This window comes from Tachyglossus aculeatus, chromosome 23 (genome assembly GCF_015852505.1).
Source record: "Tachyglossus aculeatus isolate mTacAcu1 chromosome 23, mTacAcu1.pri, whole genome shotgun sequence".
In the NCBI taxonomy this organism is placed as follows: domain Eukaryota; kingdom Metazoa; phylum Chordata; class Mammalia; order Monotremata; family Tachyglossidae; genus Tachyglossus; species Tachyglossus aculeatus.
Window position 1 is genome coordinate 31,103,749 of NC_052088.1, and position 21,148 is coordinate 31,124,896.

At 45.2% G+C, this 21,148-nt stretch overlaps 1 protein-coding gene across 1 annotated transcript in view; it reads right to left on the reverse strand.

Annotated features, from left to right (window-relative positions):
• ST8SIA4 (ST8 alpha-N-acetyl-neuraminide alpha-2,8-sialyltransferase 4) overlaps window positions 1–21,148 on the reverse strand; it is a 170,699-nt gene that overhangs the window by 133,812 nt on the left and 15,739 nt on the right. The window contains exon 2 of the mRNA XM_038765804.1: window positions 3,292–3,423. Within this exon, the coding sequence (XP_038621732.1) occupies window positions 3,292–3,423 (132 nt within the window). The remainder of the gene's footprint in view (window positions 1–3,291; window positions 3,424–21,148) is intronic.

Genomic DNA, 21,148 nt, shown 5'->3' on the forward strand with positions numbered 1-21,148 from the left:
AATATTTAAGAAAAGGGCAACTGTGTGAAACTGACCACCAAGCCCTGCCAGGTACAGCCTGAATGATCGGACAAGCAGCGGATGATATGCAGAATCCATCGACAAGCATCCACCTCGAGGAGCTGGAAGCAAAAACTACTGGAATATTTAAGAAAAGGGCAACTGTGTGAAACTGATCACCAAGCCCTGCCAGGTACAGCCTGGATGATCGGACAAGCCGCGGATGATACGCAGAATCCATCGACAAGCATCCACCTCGAGGAGCTGGAAGCAAAAACCACTGGAATATTTAAGAAAAGGGCAACTGTGTGAAACTAACCACCAAGCCCTGCCAGGTACAGCCTGAATGATCGGACAAGCAGCGGATGATACGCGGAATCCATCGACAAGCATCCACCTCAAGGAGCTGGAAGCAAAAACTACTGGAATATTTAAGAAAAGGGCAACTGTGTGAAACTGATCACCAAGCCCTGCCAGGTACAGCCTGGATGATCGGACAAGCCGCGGATGATACACGGAATCCATCTACAAGCATCCACCTCAAGATCTTCCAAGTCAGCAGCTCGCATGCCAGCAGTTAATCTATAAATCACTCAATTGTATTTATTGAGCTCTTACTGTGTGCATAGTACGAGCACACAGCATCGTGTGCATGCTCTTACTGTGCACACAGTAAGAGCTCAATAAATACGAGAGGTCAGGGGTTCAAATCCCGGCTCCGCCAAATGTCAGCTGTGTGACTTTGGGCAAGTCACTTAACTTCTCTGGGCCTCAGTTACCTCACCTGTAAAATGGGGATTAAGACTGTGAGCCCCCCGTGGGACAACCTGATCACCTTGTAACCTCCCCAGCGCTTAGAACAGTGCTTTGCACATAGTAAGCGCTTAATAAATGCCATCATCATTATTATTATTACAGCACTATAGTAAGCGCTTGGGAGAGTACACAAGAACATAGAAGAGTTCATAGAGAAGCAGCGTGACTCAGTGGAAAGAGCACGGGCTTTGGAGTGAGGGGTCATGGGTTCAAAATCTTTTAGACTGTGAGCCCACTGTTGGGTAGGGACTGTCTCTATATGTTGCCAACTTGTACTTCCCAAGCGCTTAGTACAGTGCTCTGCACACAGTAAGCGCTCAATAAATACGATTGATGACGATGATGATGAAAATCTGCTCTGCCACATGTCTGCTGTGTGATACTGGGCAAGTCACTTAACTTCTCTGAGCCTCAGCTACCTCATCTGTAAAATGGGGATTAAGAGTGTGAATCCCACATGGGACAACCTGATCCCATTGTATCCCCCCCCCCCCCAGTGCTTAGAACAGTGCTTTGCACATAGTAAACGCTTAACAAATGCCATTATCATTATTATTATAGAAGAGACACATTCCCTGGCCACAAAGAGCTTACAGTCTAGAGGGGGAGACAGATATTAACAGAAATAAATAAATTTTGGATTTTTGCATAAGTACTGTGGGGCTGGGAGGGGGAGATGAGTAAAGGGAGCAAGTCAGGGCAACACAGAAGGGAGTGGAAGAAGAGGAAAGGAGGGCTTATTCATTCATTCATTCATTCAATTGTATTTATTGAGCGCTTAGTGTGTGCAGAGCACTGTACTATGCACCTGGAAAGTACAATTCGGCAACAGATTGAGACAATTCCTACCTTGGCTTAATCAGGGAAGGCTTCTAGGAGATGTAGCCTCTTCTGGTCTGGCATCAAGATGACAAAGGTCCCTCATCACCAGCCCAGGCCCACTTCAGCCCCTCGGGGCCCACAAATAATAACAGTAATGGTGGGATTTGTCATTCATTCATTCATTGAATCATATTTATTGAGCGTTTACTGTGTGCAGAGCACTGTACTAAGCGCTTGGGAAGTACAAGTTGGCAACATATAGAGACGGTCCCTACCCAACAGCGGGCTCACAGTCTAGAAGATACGACCGAATGAATGGATAATGACGTGTTTACTGTGCGCCGAACTCTGTACTAAGCGCTGGGGTACAGACCAGATAGATCAGGTCAGACAGTCCCTGTCGATCCACATGGGGCCCGCATTCGAAGTTAAGCGGGGAAAAAGAGGTATCATCCCCATTTTACAGATGAGGAAACTGAGGGCTGGAAAAGTCAAGTGCCTCGCCCAAGGTCACCTGGCAGGCAAGTGGCAGAGCTGGGATAATAATAATGATGATGGCATTTATTAAGCGCTTACTATGTTCAAATCACTGCTCTAAGGGCTGGGGAGGTTACAAGGTGATCAGGTTGTCCGGGGTGGGGGGGGGTTCACATTTCCCAGATGAGGGAACTGAGGCCCAGAGAAGTGAAGTGACTTGCCCAGAGTCACCCAGCTGACAATTGGCGGAGTCGGGATTTGAACCCCTGACCCCTGACTCCAAAGCCATGTCATGTCATGTCATGCCTGTGCCAAGCACTGTACTAAGCACTATGGCAGATATAAGATAATCAGGTCGGCCACAGTCTCTGTCCCACACGGAGCTCGCAGTCTAAGTACGGGAGAGCGAACAATTAATTGGTCAAGAAGCTGAACGGGGCAGGCTCAGTTCAGCGGTGAAGATTCACGGATTCACACCAACCCTAGTCTCCCCACCTAGACAGGGGAAAAGAGATCATCTGCAAGGTGCAGAAACATAATGAAAAACTGATGGCAGTCAAAATGTCACCCTCAACATCATCATCATCATCAATCGCATTTATTGAGCACTTACTATGTGCAGAGCACTGTACTAAGCGCTTGGGAAGTACAAATTGGCAACATATAGAGACAGTCCCTACCCAACAGTGGGCTCACAGTCTAAAAGGGGGAGACAGAGAACAAAAGCAAACATACTAACAAAATAAAATAAATAGGATAGATATGTACAAGTAAAATAAATAAATAAATAAATAGAGTAATAAATATGTACAAACATATATACATATATACAGGTGCTGTGGGGAAGGGAAGGAGGTAAGATGGGGGGGATGGAGAGGTGTTCTGTCCAAGCTAAAGTGTTGGCATGGCTGATTTTTCACTATCTCATTTCCTGTCTTATTCAGAGTCCCAGGTTATCCTTCCTTTGACATGCAAATGGAAGAATTATTTCAATTTTCTCCTCTTGCTTCATTCTGTGGGTAATAATAAAACCAGCAGGGCATTTTAATAAAAATATCCCTTATTTCAATGATGAATCAAATCATCCCCGGGGGCAGAAAAAGAAAATCGGCCAACCCTACAGAATTCTAGAACAAGTTAGAGGCATTTCACTGGATCTTATAGAGGGAAACTCACCTGATCTCCAGGACCAAAGTCGAATTGATTCTCCAACCTTCTACAGAGTGCTGGAAGATTGAAGAGCCACCTTTCCGGATGATCTTATCGGAACTATTAACCAGGGATCTACTCAAACTCAGCTCGCCGTCTCTGAAATGCAACACGGAAAAAGCAGTTAAAAGCGAGTTGGGTGAGAAGGAGAAGCACGTTATTAGGGACATTTCAGTACTTCGACATCACGCACGTTTTCTACGTTGCTGCAGGAGCATTCGTCCAGTACTCTGCACATGGAAAGCTCTCAATAAATACCATTGATGGATTGATTAACTGAAGTAAAATTGGACAAAGATCGTAAGAACCTTGAGGGCAAGGATCATCTCTTCCGACTCTTCCAATGATTGGGAGTCCCCAGTAATTATCATCATCAATCGTATTTATTGAGCGCTTACTATGTGCAGAGCACCGTACTAAGCACTTGGGAAGTACAAATTGGCAACATATAGAGACAGTCCCTACCCAACAGTGGGCTCACAGCCTAAAAGGGGATTTCCACAAAGTAATTGTTGTGGAATTTGTGGTATTTGTTAAACGTGAATTAGGGCGCCAAGCACTTTATTAAGAGATGGGGAAGAAATGATATCTGCAGATCAGACACAGTCTCTGTCCCATACAAGGCTCAAAGCCTGAAAGAAAAGCTCCACTCATTCCAGAATCTCCATTCCAGTAGGTAGTAGCATGGCTTAGTGGAAAAAGCCCGGCCTTGGGAGTCAGAGGTCGTGGGTTCTAATCCCAGCTCCGCCGCTTGTCAGCTGTGTGACTTTGGGCAAGCCATTTAACTTCTCTGTGCCTCAGTTACCTCTTCTGTAAAGTAGGGAATGAGACTATGAGCCCCATGAGGGACAACCTGATTACCTTGTATCTACCTCAGTGCTTAGAACAGTGCTTGGCACCAAATACCATCATTATCATGATTATTAGTTCCTAAAGATGTCTTCCGCTGAATAGGACCAGGCTGGTTTTCTAAGGAAGTCGCCATTTGCGTCATTAGATGTTAACAATGCACCCTGGCTTGAGCTTCAATCAACTATCCTGATGTCACCGAAAAATCCATCTGTTTCCTCTGACAAACCCAGTGGGACTACATCTTTTCTGAAATTTCTGCATTAAAAAAAATGCCCACTTCAGATGCCTCCTTTAGATGGTTGTCAGTTTGCTAATGTTTTAAAGGCATTTTGAGGACAGGCAGAATATAGGGCACAAACACACAAGCACACACACATACACATTCGCATAAATTCTGGCAGTATGCAGGCACCCGTCACCCACTTTCACTGGGAATTCTGACTGTATCAAACCTGCCTGATGAAACCTCTAAGTGGAACCTTTCCTTAAAGCATTTTCTTCTGTAATATTTTCAAAAAGAGGTTGTTAGGATTGGAAGCATCTTCAATCAAAACCACTCCCCCTCCCAAATCTGGGTTATCTAGCTACAACTGCCCTAAGAAATCTTGGCTGATGAACATGATATATTTAAAATGTCTATGCCTGGAGGTTTTATAACCAAGCCCACTCTTTCACTCCAATTTTTGAGCGCTTACTGTGTGCAGAGCACTCTACCACTTAGGGACTAATTTACACTCACATATATATGCCCATTTTGTTTATTTTTGACCTCTCCAGTTGTAAATTCTTTCACTCATTCGTTCAGTCGCATTTGTAGAGCACTTACTTAGCGCTTGGGAGAGTACAATATAACAACAGACAGACACGTTCCTGTCCACGACAAGCTCACATGTCTGTCCTTTCCATTACAGTGTAAGCTCCTTGCGGGCAGGGAAGATCCTTGGAAATCAGAGGACCTGGATTCTAATTCTGGCTCTGCCCTCTGCTGCTGTGTGACCTTCAATAAGTCATTTACCTTCTCTGTGCCTCAGATTCCTCACCTGTAAAGTGGGGAGTAAATCCTACTCCCTCCTACCTAGATTGTGAGCCCTATGCTGGAGAGGGGCTGTGCCCAAACTAATAACCTTGTAGCTACCTCAGCACTTAGAACAGTGCTCGGCACATAGTAAGTGCTTAGCAAATTCCATAATAATCATTACTACTTTGTCATTTACTTCCCAAGTGCCTAATACAGCACAACACGCCCAGTGGGTGCTCAATAAACTCTACTACTTGTCAATCAGTCAGTTGTATTTATTGAGCACTTACTGTGTGCAGAGCACAGAGTCCTACTACTACTGTGAGCCCGCTGTTGGGTAGGGACCGTCTCTATATGTCGCCAACTTGTACTTCCCAAGCGCTTAGTACAGTGCTCTGCACACAGTAAGCACTCAATAAATACGATTGAATGAATGAATGAATGAATGCTAATAGTTCTACTACTACCAATATTTATTAACACCCTTCTAGAGGCCACTCGTGACATAATCAATCAAGTGCTTATTGTGTCCAGAGGACTGTACGAAGTGTTTGGGAAAGTACAGTGCCATAGTGGTGGTGGACACAATCCCTACCCACAAGGAGCTTACAGTCTAGGTGGGGGAGACAGACATTAAAATATAATAATAATAATAGTAATGATGATTACTATGATACTATTACAGTTCTTCTAGACTGTGAGCCCACTGTTGGGTAGGGACCGTCTCTATATGTTGCCAACTTGTACTTCCCAAGCACTTAGTACAGTGCTCTGCACACAGTAAGTGCTCAATAAATGATTGATTGATTAATGATGATTAATGATGGTTAATAATAATAATAATAGTAATGATAGTAATGATGGCATTTGTTAAGCGTTTACTATGTGCTACCTTGGTGTAGAGACAAGATAATCAGGTTGTCCCACGCAGGGCTCACAGTCTTAATCCTGCATCCCTCTCCCGAGGAGGAGAAGCGGAAACACAAGAAGAAGCGGCTGGTACAGAGCCCCAACTCCTATTTTATGGACGTCAAGTGTCCAGGTCCGACCCCCGGCCCCCTCAGGGACTCCACTGTCTGCCGTGTGACCTTGGGCAAATCGTTTCGCTTCTCTGTGCCTCGGTTACCTCATCTGTAAAATGGGGATTGAGACCTTAAGGCCCATATGGGGCTTATTTATTTTATTTTGTTAGTATGTTTGGTTTTGTTCTCTGTCTCCCCCTTTTAGACTGTGAGCCCACTGCCGGGTAGGGACTGTCTCTATATGTTACCAACTTGTACTTCTCAAGCGCTTAGTACAGTGCTCTGCACACAGTAAGCGCTCAATAAATACGATTGATGATGATGATGATGATGATATGGGACGGGGGTTTGTGCCCAACCTGATTTGCTTGTCTTCACCTCGGTGCTTAGAACAGTGCCTGGTACATACAGCAGCCACCCCCGATTACATATGTTTGTACATATTTATTACTCTATTTCTTTTCCTTGTACATACCTATTCTATTTATTTTATTTTGTTAGTATGTTTGGTTTTGTTGTCTGTCTCCCCCTTTTAGACTGTGAGCCCACTGTTGGGTAGGGACTGTCTCTATATGTTGCCAACTTGGACTTCCCAAGCACAGTAAGCGCTCAATAAATTTGATTGATTAATCCCCATTTTACAGGTGAGGTAACTGAGGCCCAGAGAAGCGAAGTGACTTGCCCAAGACCACACAGCAGACAAATGGCGGAGCCGGGATTAGAACCCATAACTTTCTGACTCCAGGCCCGAGCTCTATCCGCTATGCCATGCTGCTTCTGAAGATCTTGAGATTCAACGGAGCCCTAACTGGCTTTGAAAGTCATTTTTAGACCTTGCAACTAAAGATGGGAAGAGCGTGAGAAGCTCGGGGGAGACAGAAAAGAGAAAAGCAGCAGGATTCCAGCGGGACAATAGCAGGGGTCATACAGGAAACAGTGACCAAAAGCCAGTGCTGATGCTCAGCACGGATCACTTAACCCCCAAATTCCAAGATCTCTACTCAGCTCGCCTCCGACTGAGTATTCATTCATTCAATGGTATTTATTGAGCACTTACTGTGTGCAGAGCACTATACTAAGCCCTTGGGAAGTACAAGTGGGCAACATATAGAGACCCAACAGTGGGCTCACAGTCTAGAAGGGGGAGACACACAACAAAACATATTAACAAAATAAAATAGAATAAATATGTACAAATAAAATAGAGTAATAAATACAAACATATATACATATATACAGGTGCTGTGGGGAGGGGAAGGAGGTAAGGCAGGGGGGTGGGGAGGGGGAGGAGCGGGAGAGGAAGGAGGGGGCTCAGTGTGGGAAGGCCTCCTGGAGGAGGTGAGCTCTCAGTAGGGCTTTGAAGGGAGGAAGAGAGCTAGCTTGGCAGATTCATTCATTCATTCATTCATTCAATTGCATTTATTGAGTGCTTACTGTGTGAAGAGCACTGTACTAAGTGCTTGGGAAGTACATGTTGGCAACATATAGAGACGGTCCCTACCCAACAGTGGGCTCACAGTCTAGAAGGGGGAGACAGAGAACAAAACAAAACATATTAAAATAAAATAAATAGAATAAATATGTACAAGTAAAATAAATAGAGTAAGAAATACATACAAACATATATACATATATACAGGTGCTGTGGAGAGGGGAAGGAGGTAAGGCGGGGGATGGGGAGGGGGAAGAGGGGGAGAGGAAGGAGGGGGTTCAGTGTGGGAAGGCCTCCTGGAGGAGGTGAGCTCTCAGTAGGGCTTTGAAGGGAGGAAGAGAGCTAGCTTGGCGGATGGGCAGAGGGAGGGCATTCCAGGCCAGGGGGAGGACGTGGGCCGGGGGTCGACGGCGGGACAGGCGAGAACGAGGTACAGTGAGGAGATTAGCGGTGGAGGAGCGGAGGGTGCGGGCTGGGCTGGAGAAGGAGAGAAGGGAGGTGAGGTAGGAGGGGGCGAGGGGATGGACAGCCTTGAAGCCCAGGGTGAGGAGTTTCTGCCTGATGTGTAGGATGATTGGTAGCCATTGGAGATTTTTGAGGAGGGGAGTAACATGCCCAGAGAGTTTCTGAGTAATAATTGATTCTGGTGAGCAGAAAGGAATGCTGATTTCAGGTGAGTCCAGAACAGGAGACGTGCCTCTAAAAGATCTCTGGTGGTTAGTAGGGTTGTTGAACGTCCTGTATTTTGGTGAAAACTAAATCTTGGCTAGGCGGTAAGCTCCTCCTCTAGCTGAAAGCTCCTTGTGGGCAGGGAATGTATCTATTGAGTCTGTCATATTGTACACTCCCACTGGCCTAATATAATAATATATGGTATTTGTTATGCCCTTCCTATGTGCTACGCACTGTACTAAGCGCTGGGGTGGATACAATCAAATCGGGTTGGACACAGTCCCCGTCCCAAGAGGGGCTCACAGTCTCAATCCCCATTTTACGGAGGAGGTATCTGAGGCCCAGAGAAGTGAAGTGACTTGCTCAAGGCCACACAGCAGACAAATGGCGGAGCCAGGATTAGAACCCATGACCTTCTGACTCCCAGGACTGAGCCCTATCCATTAGGCCAAACTGCTTCTCGAAATAGTGTAGTGCTCTGTTAGATTGTTTGTTGTTATAGTAAATAATAATGGCATTTGTTAAGCACTTACTATGTGCAAAGCACTGTTCTAAGTGCTGGGGGGATACAAGGTGATCAGGTTGTCCCACGTGGGGCTCACGGTCATCATCCCCATTTTACAGATGGGGGAACTGAGGCTCATAGAAGTTAAGTGACTTGCCCAACGTCACACAGCAGACATGTGGTGGAGCTGGAATTCGAACCCATGACCTCTGACTCCAAAGCCCGTGCTCTTTCCATTGAGCCACGCTGCTTCTCTAGCCACGCTGCTTCTCTAAGCAGCGCTCTCCCAAGCACTTGGTATAGTGCTTTGCACATAATAGATAGGATTGAATAAATAATAGAATGGAATAAATACGATTGATTAAATATGATTGAACGAATTGAATGTATCACACAGTAAGCACTCAATCAACCAAAGGTTGTTATTGTACCCTGACTGTGCAGAGCACTGTACTTAAGTGCTTGGGAGAATACAAACAACACAGTTAGTAGACACGTTCCCTGCCCGTGGCAAGCTTACAGTCTACCACTGACTGACCGAGAATAGCTGTATTTATTTGGGGAAATAAATTAGTCCCCACAGGGGACTGAATTTTTAAGGCACTTTGAGATCCTTCAAGGTGAAGGGTGATCTCCAGATGAGCAGGCTCCGTCCAAACTGCCAAAGCAATCACAATTGCATCCCTCAAGTCTGCAGACTCATCATGGGCAGGGAAAATGTCCACTAATTCTATTGCATTGTACTGTCCCAAGCACTTAGTACAGTGCTCTGCACCTAATAATAATAATAATAATAATAATATGATGGTATTTGTTAAGCGCTTACTATATGCAAAGCACTCTTCTAAGTGCAGGGGGGATACAAGGTGATCAGGTTGTCCTACATGGGGCTCACAGTCTTAATCCCCATTTTGCAGATGAGGGAACTGAGGCCCAGAGAAGTTCAGTGACTTGCCCAAAGTCACACAGCTGACAACTGGCAGAACCGGGATTTGAACCCATGACCTCTGACTCCAAAGCTCTTTCCACTGAGCCACGCTGCTTAAGCACTCAGTTCATACCATTGATTGATTGATTGATGAGCGGATTTGCAAGGAGCTAAAAAGCAACTGGGGGCATTCTGACGGAAATCAGCAGCGAAGGCCGCCTGAGGAAACAATCAGTCTGTCCTGCATTCTTTTTCCAGTTGGGAAATCAATCAATCAATCAATTGTATTTATTGAGCACTTACTGTGTGCAGAGCACTGTACTAAGCGCTTGGGAAGTACAAGTTGGCAACATATAGAGACAGTCCCTACCCAACAGTGGGCTCACAGTCTAAAAGAAAACCACGGGAAAACCACGGCGCTACCCCCATTCACTACCCGGACCTTCCCTTCGAAAAGACGCAGTATGTGAGACTGAGGAGAAATTAACCAGATCGATCAAGTACACAGCGTAAAAATATATTGGAAGCAATTCTAGCTTCTGCCGAGCTAAGAATAATCCATTAAAGTCTTCTTCGGGATGGTGCTGCTACCAGGAGTTAGTCATTAATTATGATCCTCTGAAATGCTGTTGTCGTGCATGTTCACAAGATACTCCGTGAGGTCTGCAGTGCCTTACTGCGATTTATTGACTTATTTATATTCAAGCCCGTCTCCCCCTCTAGACTGTAAGCTCATTGCAGGCAGGGAATGGGTCTGTCTTGTTATGTTGTACTATCCCCAGTGCTTAATACAGTGCTTTGCACACAGTAAGCGCTCAATAAATTCGACTGAATGAAGGAGTGTAATAATAATGATGGCATTTATTAAGCGCTTACTCTGTGCAAAGCAGTGTTCTAAGCGCTGGGGAGGTTACAAGGTGATCGGGGGGCTCACAGTCTTAATCCCCATTTGACAGATGAGGGAACTGAGGCCCAGAGTAGTGAAGTGACTTGCCCAAAGTCACACAGCTGACAATTGGCAGGGACGGGATTTGAACCCATGACCTCCGACTCCAAAGCCCGTGCTCTTTCCACTGAGCCATGCCGCTTTTCTATGTATGTGTATGACGTTACAAACATGGAGCAGTAGAGTAAGCGCTCAATAAATATGATTGAATGAATGAATGAATGAAACACCTAACAATCACACCTTGGAATTTTCCCATAAAATCCTAAATGTCATTCATTCATTCAATCGTATTTATTGAGCGCTTACTGTGTGCAGAGCACTGTCCTAAGCGCTTGGGAAGTACAAGTTGGCAACATATAGAGACGGTCCCTACTCAACAGTGGGCTCACAGTCTAGAAGGGGGAGACAGAGAACAAAACAAAACATATTAACAGCGTAAAATAAATAGAATAAATGTGTACAAGTAAAATAAATAAATAAATAGAGTAATAAATACATACAAACATATATACATATATACAGGTGCTGTAGGGAAGGGAAGGAGGTAAGGCGGGGGGGATGGAAAGCGGGAGGAGGGGTTGTGATTTGTTGTGGTTGTGATAAACATTTAGAGGGGTGTGCTATCTATATTCAAGTCACTATGTATAAATGTTTGTACATATTTATTACTCTACTTATTTATTTTACTTGTACATATTTATTCTATTTATTTTATTTTGTTAATATGTTTTGTTTTGTTCTCTGTCTCCCCCTTCTAGACTGTGAGCCCTGCTGCTGGGTAGGGACCGTCTCTATATGTTGCCAACTTGTACTTCCCAAGTGCTTAGTACAGTGCTCTGCACACAGTAAGTGCTCAAGAAATACGACAATGAATGAATGACAACATGATAACCTTGTTTCTATCCCAGCGCTCAGTGCTCGGCACATAGTAAGGGCTTAACAAAATACCATCATTAATGCCGTCATCACTTGATTGTACCTTACTCTATTTGACTTTTCCAAATGCACAGTACAGTGCGCCGTACACAGTACGCGTCCGATAAATACCATCGATGGATTCTCCTCCCTGCTTCTTATCCTCCGGCGTTCTAAAACCCACTCACTAACCCACAAAACTAAAACTTGCCCCGGTGTAACTCCAGGCACCAAAATTAGGAAATTCCTGCTTGGCGCTGTCACTTCGGAGAAGTGTCCAAGCGGCACTCTGTGAAGCCAAAGGAGTACGGAAGGCGTGCACGAGGGATGGAAGGTCTCAACTCCGCTACAGTCACGATGCATTGGTACAAGAGGTGGCTAGACTATAGTGATATTAGTGGTTCTGAAAAGACGGGTGGAGAAAAGAGAGACGGCCTTGTCTTGACTATAGAGGTGAGCGAAATCGTCTCAGATTCTCAGGAGACAAAAGGAGACCAAGAGATAGCTCGCTGTGGCCAAGGAATGCGTCTGTTATTTTGTCATATTGCACTCTCCCAGGCACTTAGTACACTGCTCTGCACACCGAAAGTGCTCAATAAATACGATTGATTGAGTAATAACCTCTGAATTAAGGTGGAGTCATTACAGGGGTCTATTACGCACCTCCAAAATGGGAGGAAAGATGGAGAGAGCCTTCTCTGATAACGTCATTATTATTCAGCGCTTAGTACAGTGCCTGGCACATAGTAAGCCCTTAATAGATACCGTATTATCAACTAGAGCACCCAGATTTGGGATTTTGAGCTGGATTTGTGGGTAATGGGGGGAGTCCCTACACTGTTGGGTAGGGACTCACTGTTGGGTAGGGACTGTCTCTATATGTTGCCAACTTGTACTTCCCAAGCACTTAGTACAGTGCTCTGCACACAGTAAGTGCTCAATAAATACGATTGATTGATTGATTGATTGATTGATTGAGAAGAATTTGTGGGTAAAGTGGAACTCTACAGACAGCTATGTGCTAGAAAAGTCATTTAGCAGAGTGGGGCTTATCCCTCTGATTTGGGGATTGGATGGAGGTGGTTTCATTGTGCGCAAAGAAGAGGAATTAAGATAAGGCTGAGGTATTGATCCTTCCTAACAAAGAAGAATCCATCAAGGATCTAAAGGAGGAGTGATCTCAGGATGACCAATTTCTAAATCTCAGGAGACGGAAAGAGAGAAGTCAGCGTGACGGAGAATGAGCTTCCGGAAAGCAAGGTTGAACACACCTAGGATACGACTAGGAAGGGCCCGAAGGAAGAGAATGCAGACATATAGAGGAGTCCAGCCAATCCATCGTTGGGATTTATTGAACGCTAACTGGGTACAGAGAACTATACTAAGCCCTTAGGGCTTGTACAGTACAATAAGCGCTGGTAGACGCGACCCCTGCCCTTAAGGCGCTTACAGTCTAGTGGAGATAGCCGCCCTTCCAAAAGACAGTTCCCCAGGCTCAAGAACAAACTCTACCAGTTGAAAAGACCAGAAGAATGACAAGATATGAAGTCACTTGGTCAAAAAAAAAAAATTAAAAAGCTCCACAAGGACCTCAGTGGAAAACTAGAAAGTTGCAATATGCAAAAATTAGGCCAAGTAAGGAACATAAAGAAATAATGCAAATATGAAAGGATAAAATTAGAAATGTCAAAATTGTACAGGAGATGCAAATAGCATGAGTCACGAAAGGAAACTCAAAAAAAATTTTCAATTATATTAGGTACAAGGGAAAATGTCAGATACACCCTTCCCCCCTCACTCCTGATAAACGAAAGGCAAAACTGACAACGGGAGAAAGTCCGTGAAAAGGCAGAGATGTTTATTTGTGGGGTTTTTTTTCCACTTCTGCCTTTATGAGAAAGATCAATCGTGAACTGCCGACTGACCGGTGGAAATGCCACATGCAGTGGGATAGGTGGAAAGCTAAGTTGGAATCTAGACAGAAGCAGTAAAGATATTCTAAAACCAAACTGGATGTATTTACAACAGTGAGCGTCAGTGAGGTATTTCCTAGGGTATTTAGGGACTTGGCGGATGTTTTTGCATAACTCCCTGACTGTTGTTTATAAGAACTCAGGGAACAAAGAAGAGCACCCTGAGTGGGCCCATCTATGTAAAAAAGGGGGTGGGGGAGGGAAAGGATGATTCAAATATCACAACTTAATATCTAACAAATAATTTCTTTCATTCATTCATTCATTCAATCGTATTTATTGAGTGCTTACTGTGTGCAGAGTACTGTACCGAGCGCTTGGAAAGTACAATTCGGCAAAAGATAGAGACAGTCCCTACCAAACAATGGGCTCACAGTCTAGAAGGGGGAGACAGACAACAAAACAAGTAGACAGGCGTCAATACCATCAAAATAGATAAATAGAATTATAGATATATATAATGATGCCATTTGTTAAGCGCTTACTGTGTGCAAAGCACTGTTCTAAGCACTGGGGGGGATACAATGTGATCAAGTTGTCCCACGTGGGGCTCACAGTCTTAATCCCCATTTTTACAGATGAGGTAACTGAGGCTCAGAGAAGTTAAGTGACTTGCCCAAGGTCACACAGCAGACTTGTGGCGGAGCCGGGGTTCGAACCCATGACCTCTGACTCCAAAGCCCGTGCTCTTTCCACTGAGCCATATACACATCATCAATAAAATAGAGTAATAAATATAATCAATCAATCAATCAATTGTATTTATTGAGCGCTTACTGTGTGCAGAACACTGTACTAAGCGCTTGGGAAGTACAAGTTGGCAACATATAGAGACGGTCCCTACCCAACAGTGGGCTTACAGTCTAGAAGTCTAATAATAATGGTATTTGTTAAGCGCTTACTATGTGCCAAGCACTGTTCTAAGTGCTGGGGGGGGATACATGGTAATCAGGCTGTCCTACATGGGGCTCACAGTCTTAATCCCCATTTTATAGATGAGGTCACTGAGGCCCAGAGAAGTGAAGTGACTTGCCCAGAGTCACACAGCTGACAAGTGGCAGAGCTGGGATTAGAACCCGTGACCTCTGACTCCCAAGCCCGTTCTCTTTCCACTGAGCCACGCTGCTAAATACACAAGAGCCGTGGGGAAGGGAAGGGGTAGAGCAGAAGGAGAGAGTCCGGGCGTTCATTCATTCATTCAATCGTATTTATTGAGCGCTTACTGTGTGCAGAGCACTGTACTAAGCGCTTGGGAAGTACAAGTTGGCAACATCAATTACTCAATCGTATTTATTGAGCGCTTACTGTGTGCAGAGCACTGTACTAAGCACTTGGGAAGTACAAGTTGGCAACATATAGAGACAGTCCCTACCCAACAGCGGGCTCACAGTCTAGAAGGGGGGGGATAGATGACAAAACCAAACATATTAACAAAATAGAGAGAATAAATATTCTATGGTCCCGCGGGGTGCTCGGTACATAGTAAGTGCTCAGTAAGTAGCACTAACTGCTTGGCCGGCTGGCTCCCCGGGTCACGGACGGAGCTTCCGCGTGGGGCCGCACGGATAAGAGGAGGCCGAGAGCGCGTTGGGGAAGGGAGGAGGAGCAGAGGAAAATGGGGAGCTTAGTGTGGGAAGGCCTCCTGGAGGAGGTGAGCTCTCAGGAGGGCTTTGAAGGGGGGAAGAGAGCTAGCTTGGCGGATGGGCATCATCATCATCATCGATCGTACTTATTGAGCGCTTACTATGTGCAGAGCACTGTACTAAGCGCTTGGGAAGTACAAATTGGCAACATATAGAGACAGTCCCTATCCAACAGTGGGCTCACAGTGTAAAAGGGGGAGACAGAGAACAGAACCAAACATACCAACAAAATAAAATAAATAGAATAGATATGTACAAGTAAAATAAATAGAGTAATAAATCTGTACAAACATATATACATATATACAGGTGCTGTGGGTAGGAGGGGGCGAGGGGATGGACAGCCTTGAAGCCGAAAATGAGGAGTTCTTGCTTCCTGAGAATTTGCAACGCTTGGAACAACATAAGATACCAGGAAGCCACAGATCTGACTGTGTGGAGAACAAATCGCGTCTAAACGACTTAACTTGGATCCATCAATCCACAGTATTCCTCGAACGCCTACAGAACTCGGGAGAGCACCAAACGAAAGAATCGGAAGACCCGCTCCCTGCCCTCGAGGAGCTTCCAATCACAAAGCCAAAGCGATGATTTAAGGATGGTCGCAGAAGCAGCGTGGCTCAGTGGAAGGAGCCCGGGCTTTGGAGTCAGAGGTCATGGGTTCTAATTCCGGCTCCGCCAATTGTCAGTTGTGTGACTTTGGGCCAGTCACTTCACTTCGCTGGGACTCAGTTACCGCATCTGGAAAATGGGGATTAGGACTGTGAGCCCCCTGAGGGACAACCTGATCACCCTGTAACCTCCCCAGGGCTTAGAACAGTGCTTTGCACATAATAAGCACTTAATCAATCAATCAGTCAATCGTATTTATTGAGCGCTTACTGTGTGCAGAGCACTGTACTAAGCGCTTGGGAAGTACAAGCTGGTAACATATAGAGACAGTCCCTAATAAATGTCATGATTATTATTATTATTATTATTATTATTATTATTATTATTATTATTCTCTGGGCCTCAATCACCTCATCTGTAAAATGGGGTTAAGACTGTGAGCCCCAGGTGGGACAGGGACTGAGTCCAACCGGATGATCTGGTATCTACCCCAGCACTTAGAACGGTGCCTGGCGCATAGTAAATAATAATAATAATAATGATGGTTTTTGTTAAGCACTTACTATGCGCCAAGCACTGTTCTAAGCGCTGGGTAGGTACAAAGTAATCAGGTTGTCCCACGTGGGGCTCCCAGTCTTCATTCCCATTTTACAGATGAGGGAACTGAGGCCCAGGGAAGTGAAGTGACTTGTCCAAAGTCACACAGCTGACAATGTTCTAAGCGCTGGGTAGATACAAAGTAATCAGGTTGTCCCACGAGGGGCTCACAGTCTTCATCCCCATTTTACAGTTGAGAGAACTGAGGCCCAGGGAAGTGAAGTGACTTGTCCAAAGTCACACAGCTGACAAGTGGCAGAGCCGGGATTGGAATCCGCAACCGCTGACTCCTAAGCCCGGGCTCTTTCCACGAAACCACGCTGCTTCTCTAAAGTAAATGCTTATTAATTGATTTAAGTAAATGCTTAATAAATTCCACAGTGATTATTACTATTCGGTTTGTGCAGTTGTAAAAGGGAAAGATCTTTCCATCCTTGGCTTAGGACCCTCTTTTCAGTCAGTGGCAAGCCGGTTAGCAATTCGCATCAGGAAAACTTGGAGCTCGGGAAGCTGCCTGTATATGTTGCCAATTTGTACTTCCCAAGCGCTTAGTACAGTGCTCTGCACATAGTAAGCGCTCAATAAATACGATTGATGATGATGATGATGATAAAATACCTGCAAGGAAATCTTCTATTCAAAAGAAGGCAGGATGATGCTTAAAGCTCACCCGTAAAAACCCCAGTCAAGTTGGGAAGATCTTCAGAGGCCAAAATGTCGCCGACCTGTACTTCCCAAGCGCTTAGTACAGTGCTCTGCACACATTAAGTGCTCAATAAATACGACTGAATGAATGAAAAGGTCATTCCTCCAGACCTAGCTGCGGTACAGCCAGAAGCAGCGTGGCTCAGTGGAAAGACCGCGGGCGTGGGAGTCACAAGCCACGGGTTCAAATCCCCGCTCTGCTGCTTGTCAGCTGTGTGACCTTGGGCAAGCCACTTAACTTCTCTGCGCCTCAGTTCCCTCATCTGTAAAATGGGGATGAAGACAGTGAGCCCCATGTGGGTCAACCTGATCACCTTGTATCCCCCCCAGCGCTTAGAATAGTGCTTTGCACATAGTAAGCGCTTAACAAATGCCATCATTATTATTATTATTACTATTATTATTACAAGTTTAACAAATCATTAACAAATATCAATGATATCAATATCATTATTATTAACAAATTATCAACAAATATCATTATCATTATTATTATTATTATTATTATTATTACAGGCTTAATGCCCTCACTCCCTTGGGAATTCTTACTGTCTCCGACAGCACATTTCTCAGTGGGCACAAGCGAAATTAAGTTATTTTAATTGAAATCATTTAGGGGTTTTTTATGCGCTTACTATGTGCTTAATTAAGCTCGGGGGTAGAGACAACACTACTCGACTGGACACAATTCCTGTCCCACCTTGGACTCTCAGGCTACCAATAAATGCAGTTGGTAATCCTCCGCTAGATTGGGGGGACCGTCTCTATATGTTGCCGAATTGTACCTCCCAAACGCTTAGTACAGTGCTCTGCACCCAGTAAGCGCTCAATAAATACGATTGACTGAACGAATGAAAGTCCAAACTGGGGAATACGCCCGGAGTGGGGAAAAGGGGAGATTGTGTAAAATCTAATCCCCTGTCCGCGTCTGACCGGGTTCGCTTGTGTCAACCCCAGTGCCTGGCACACGGTAAGAGCTTAAAAAAATCCACAATTATTATTAATATCCATTCATTCAATCAATCGTATTTATTGAGCGCTTCCTGTGTGCTGAGCACTGGACTAAGTGCTTGGGAAGTACAAGTCGGCAACATATAGAGACGGTCCCTACCCAAACAACAGGCTCACCATCTAGAAGGGGGAGATTATTATCGGAGAAGCAGCGTCGCTCAGTGGAAAGAGCCCGGGATTGGGAGTCAGAAGTCATGGGTTCGAATCCCAGCTCCGCCAACTGTCAGCTGTGTGACTTTGGGCAAGTCACTTCACTTCTCTGGGCCTCAGTTCCCTCGTCTGTAAAATGGGGATGAAGACTGTGAGCCCCACTTGGGACAACCTGATCACCTTGCATCCCCCCCAGCACTTAGAATAGTGCTCTGCACATAGAAAGCACTTAGAACAGTGCTTTGCACACAGTAAGCGCTTACAACAGTGCTTTGCACAGAGTAAGCGCTTAATAAATGCCATTAAAAAAAGAACAAAAAACAAATGCCATCATTATTATCATTATTCATTCATATTTACTGAGCGCTTACTGTGTGCAGAACACTGTACTGAGCGCTTGGGAAGTACAAGTTGGCAACATAATTATCATCATCATTATTATTAGGGGCAAGAAGAGGAGGAGGAGTGGGGAAGGAGGATCTGGGCACGGCATCTGGAGGGATTGGGGAGAGGACTGGGACACCGAGCCCGTTGTTGGGTGGGGACCGTCTCTATGTGTTGCCGACTTGTACTTCCCAAGCGCTTAGTACAGTGCTTTGCACACAGCAAGCGCTTACAACAGTGCTTTGCACAGAGTAAGCGCTTAATAAATGCCATTAAAAAATGAACAAAAAACAAATGCCATCATTATTATTATTCATTCATTCATGTATATTTATTGAGCACTTACTGTCTGCAGAACACTGTACTGAGCGCTTGGGAAGTACAAGTTGGCAACATAATTATCATTATTATTAGGGGCAAGAAGAGGAGGAGGAGTGGGGAAGGAGGATCTGGGCACGGCATCTGGAGGGATTGGGGAGAGGACTGGGACACCGAGCCCGTTGTTGGGTGGGGACCGTCTCTATGTGTTGCCGACTTGTACTTCCCAAGCGCTTAGTACAGTGCTTTGCACGCAGTAAGCGCTTAGAACAGTGCTTTGCACACAGTAAGCGCTTACAACAGTGCTTTGCACACAGTAAGCGCTTAATAAATGTCATTAAAAAAAGAACAAAAAACAAATGCCATCATTATTATTATTATTCATTCATTCATATTTATTGAGCGCTTACTGTGTGCAGAACACTGTACTGAGCACTTGGGAAGTACAAGTTGGCAACATAATTATCATTATTATTAGGGGCAAGAAGAGGGGGAGGAGCGGGGAAGGAGGATCTGGGCACACCATTGTTGGGTGGGGACCGTCTCTATGTGTTGCCGACTTGTACTTCCCAAGCGCTTAGTACAGTGCTTTGCACGCAGTAAGCGCTTAGAACAGTGCTTTGCACACAGTAAGCGCTTACAACAGTGCTTTGCACACAGTAAGCGCTTAATAAATGCCATTAAAAAAAGAACAAAAAACAAATGCCATCATTATTATTATTATTCATTCATTCATATTTATTGAGCGCTTACTGTGTGCAGAACACTGTACTGAGCACTTGGGAAGTACAAGTTGGCAACATAATTATCATTATTATTAGGGGCAAGAAGAGGGGGAGGAGTGGGGAAGGAGGATCTGGGCATACCATTGTTGGGTGGGGACCGTCTCTATGTGTTGCCGACTTGTACTTCCCAAGCGCTTAGTACAGTGCTTTGCACGCAGTAAGCGCTTAGAACAGTGCTTTGCACACAGTAAGCGCTTACAACAGTGCTTTGCACACAGTAAGCGCTTAATAAATGCCATTAAAAAAAGAAAAAACAAATGCCATCATTATTATTATTATTCATTCATGCATGCATATTTATTGAGCGCTTACTGTGTGCAGAGCACTGTACTGAGCGCTTGGGAAGTACAAGTTGGCAACATAATTATCATTATTATTAGGGGCGAGAAGAGGAGGAGTGGGGAAGGAGGATCTGGGCACGGCATCTGGAGGGATTGGGGAGAGGACTGGGACACTGAGCCCGTTGTTGGGTGGGGACCGTCTCTATATTAAGCGCTTACTATGTGCAAAGCACTGTTCTAAGCGCTGGGCACCCACACCCATTCCCATTCTCAGACACTCGCCCCCGCAAACACACACAAGGCTAAGCACTCTAACCAACACACACGCGCACCTTGACACACCCCAACACACCCACCCACCCCCACACACATAATATAGCATTTATTAAGCGCTTACTATGTGCAAAGCACTGTTCTAAGCGCTGGGCACCCACACCCATTCCCATTCTCAGACACTCGCCCCCGCAAACACACACAAGGCTAAGCACTCTAACCAACACACACGCGCACCTTGACACACCCCAACACACCCACCCACCCCCACACACATAATATAGCATTTATTAAGCGCTTACTATGTGCAAAGCACTGTTCTAAGCGCTGGGCACCCACACCCATTCCCATTCTCAGACACTCCCCCCCCGCAAACACACACGGCTAAGCACTCTAACCAACACACACGCGCACCTTGACACACCCCAACACACCCACCCACCCCCCCACACATAATATAGCATTTATTAAGCGCTTACTATGTGCAAAGCACTGTTCTAAGCGCTGGGCACCCACGCACATTCCCATTCTCAGACACTCCCCCCCTCACACACAAGGCTAAGCACTCTAACCAACACACACGCGCACCTTGACACACACCGACACACCCACCCACCCACACAACTATGAGCCCGTTGTTGTGTAGGGCTGGTCTCTGTTGCCGAATTGTACTTTCCAAGCGCTTAGTACAGCAAGCGCTCAATAAATACGATTGAATGGATGAATGCAAACACGGATACACAAACACACACACACCCCTTCTGAGACACTCCCACACACACAGCCAAGCACTCAAACC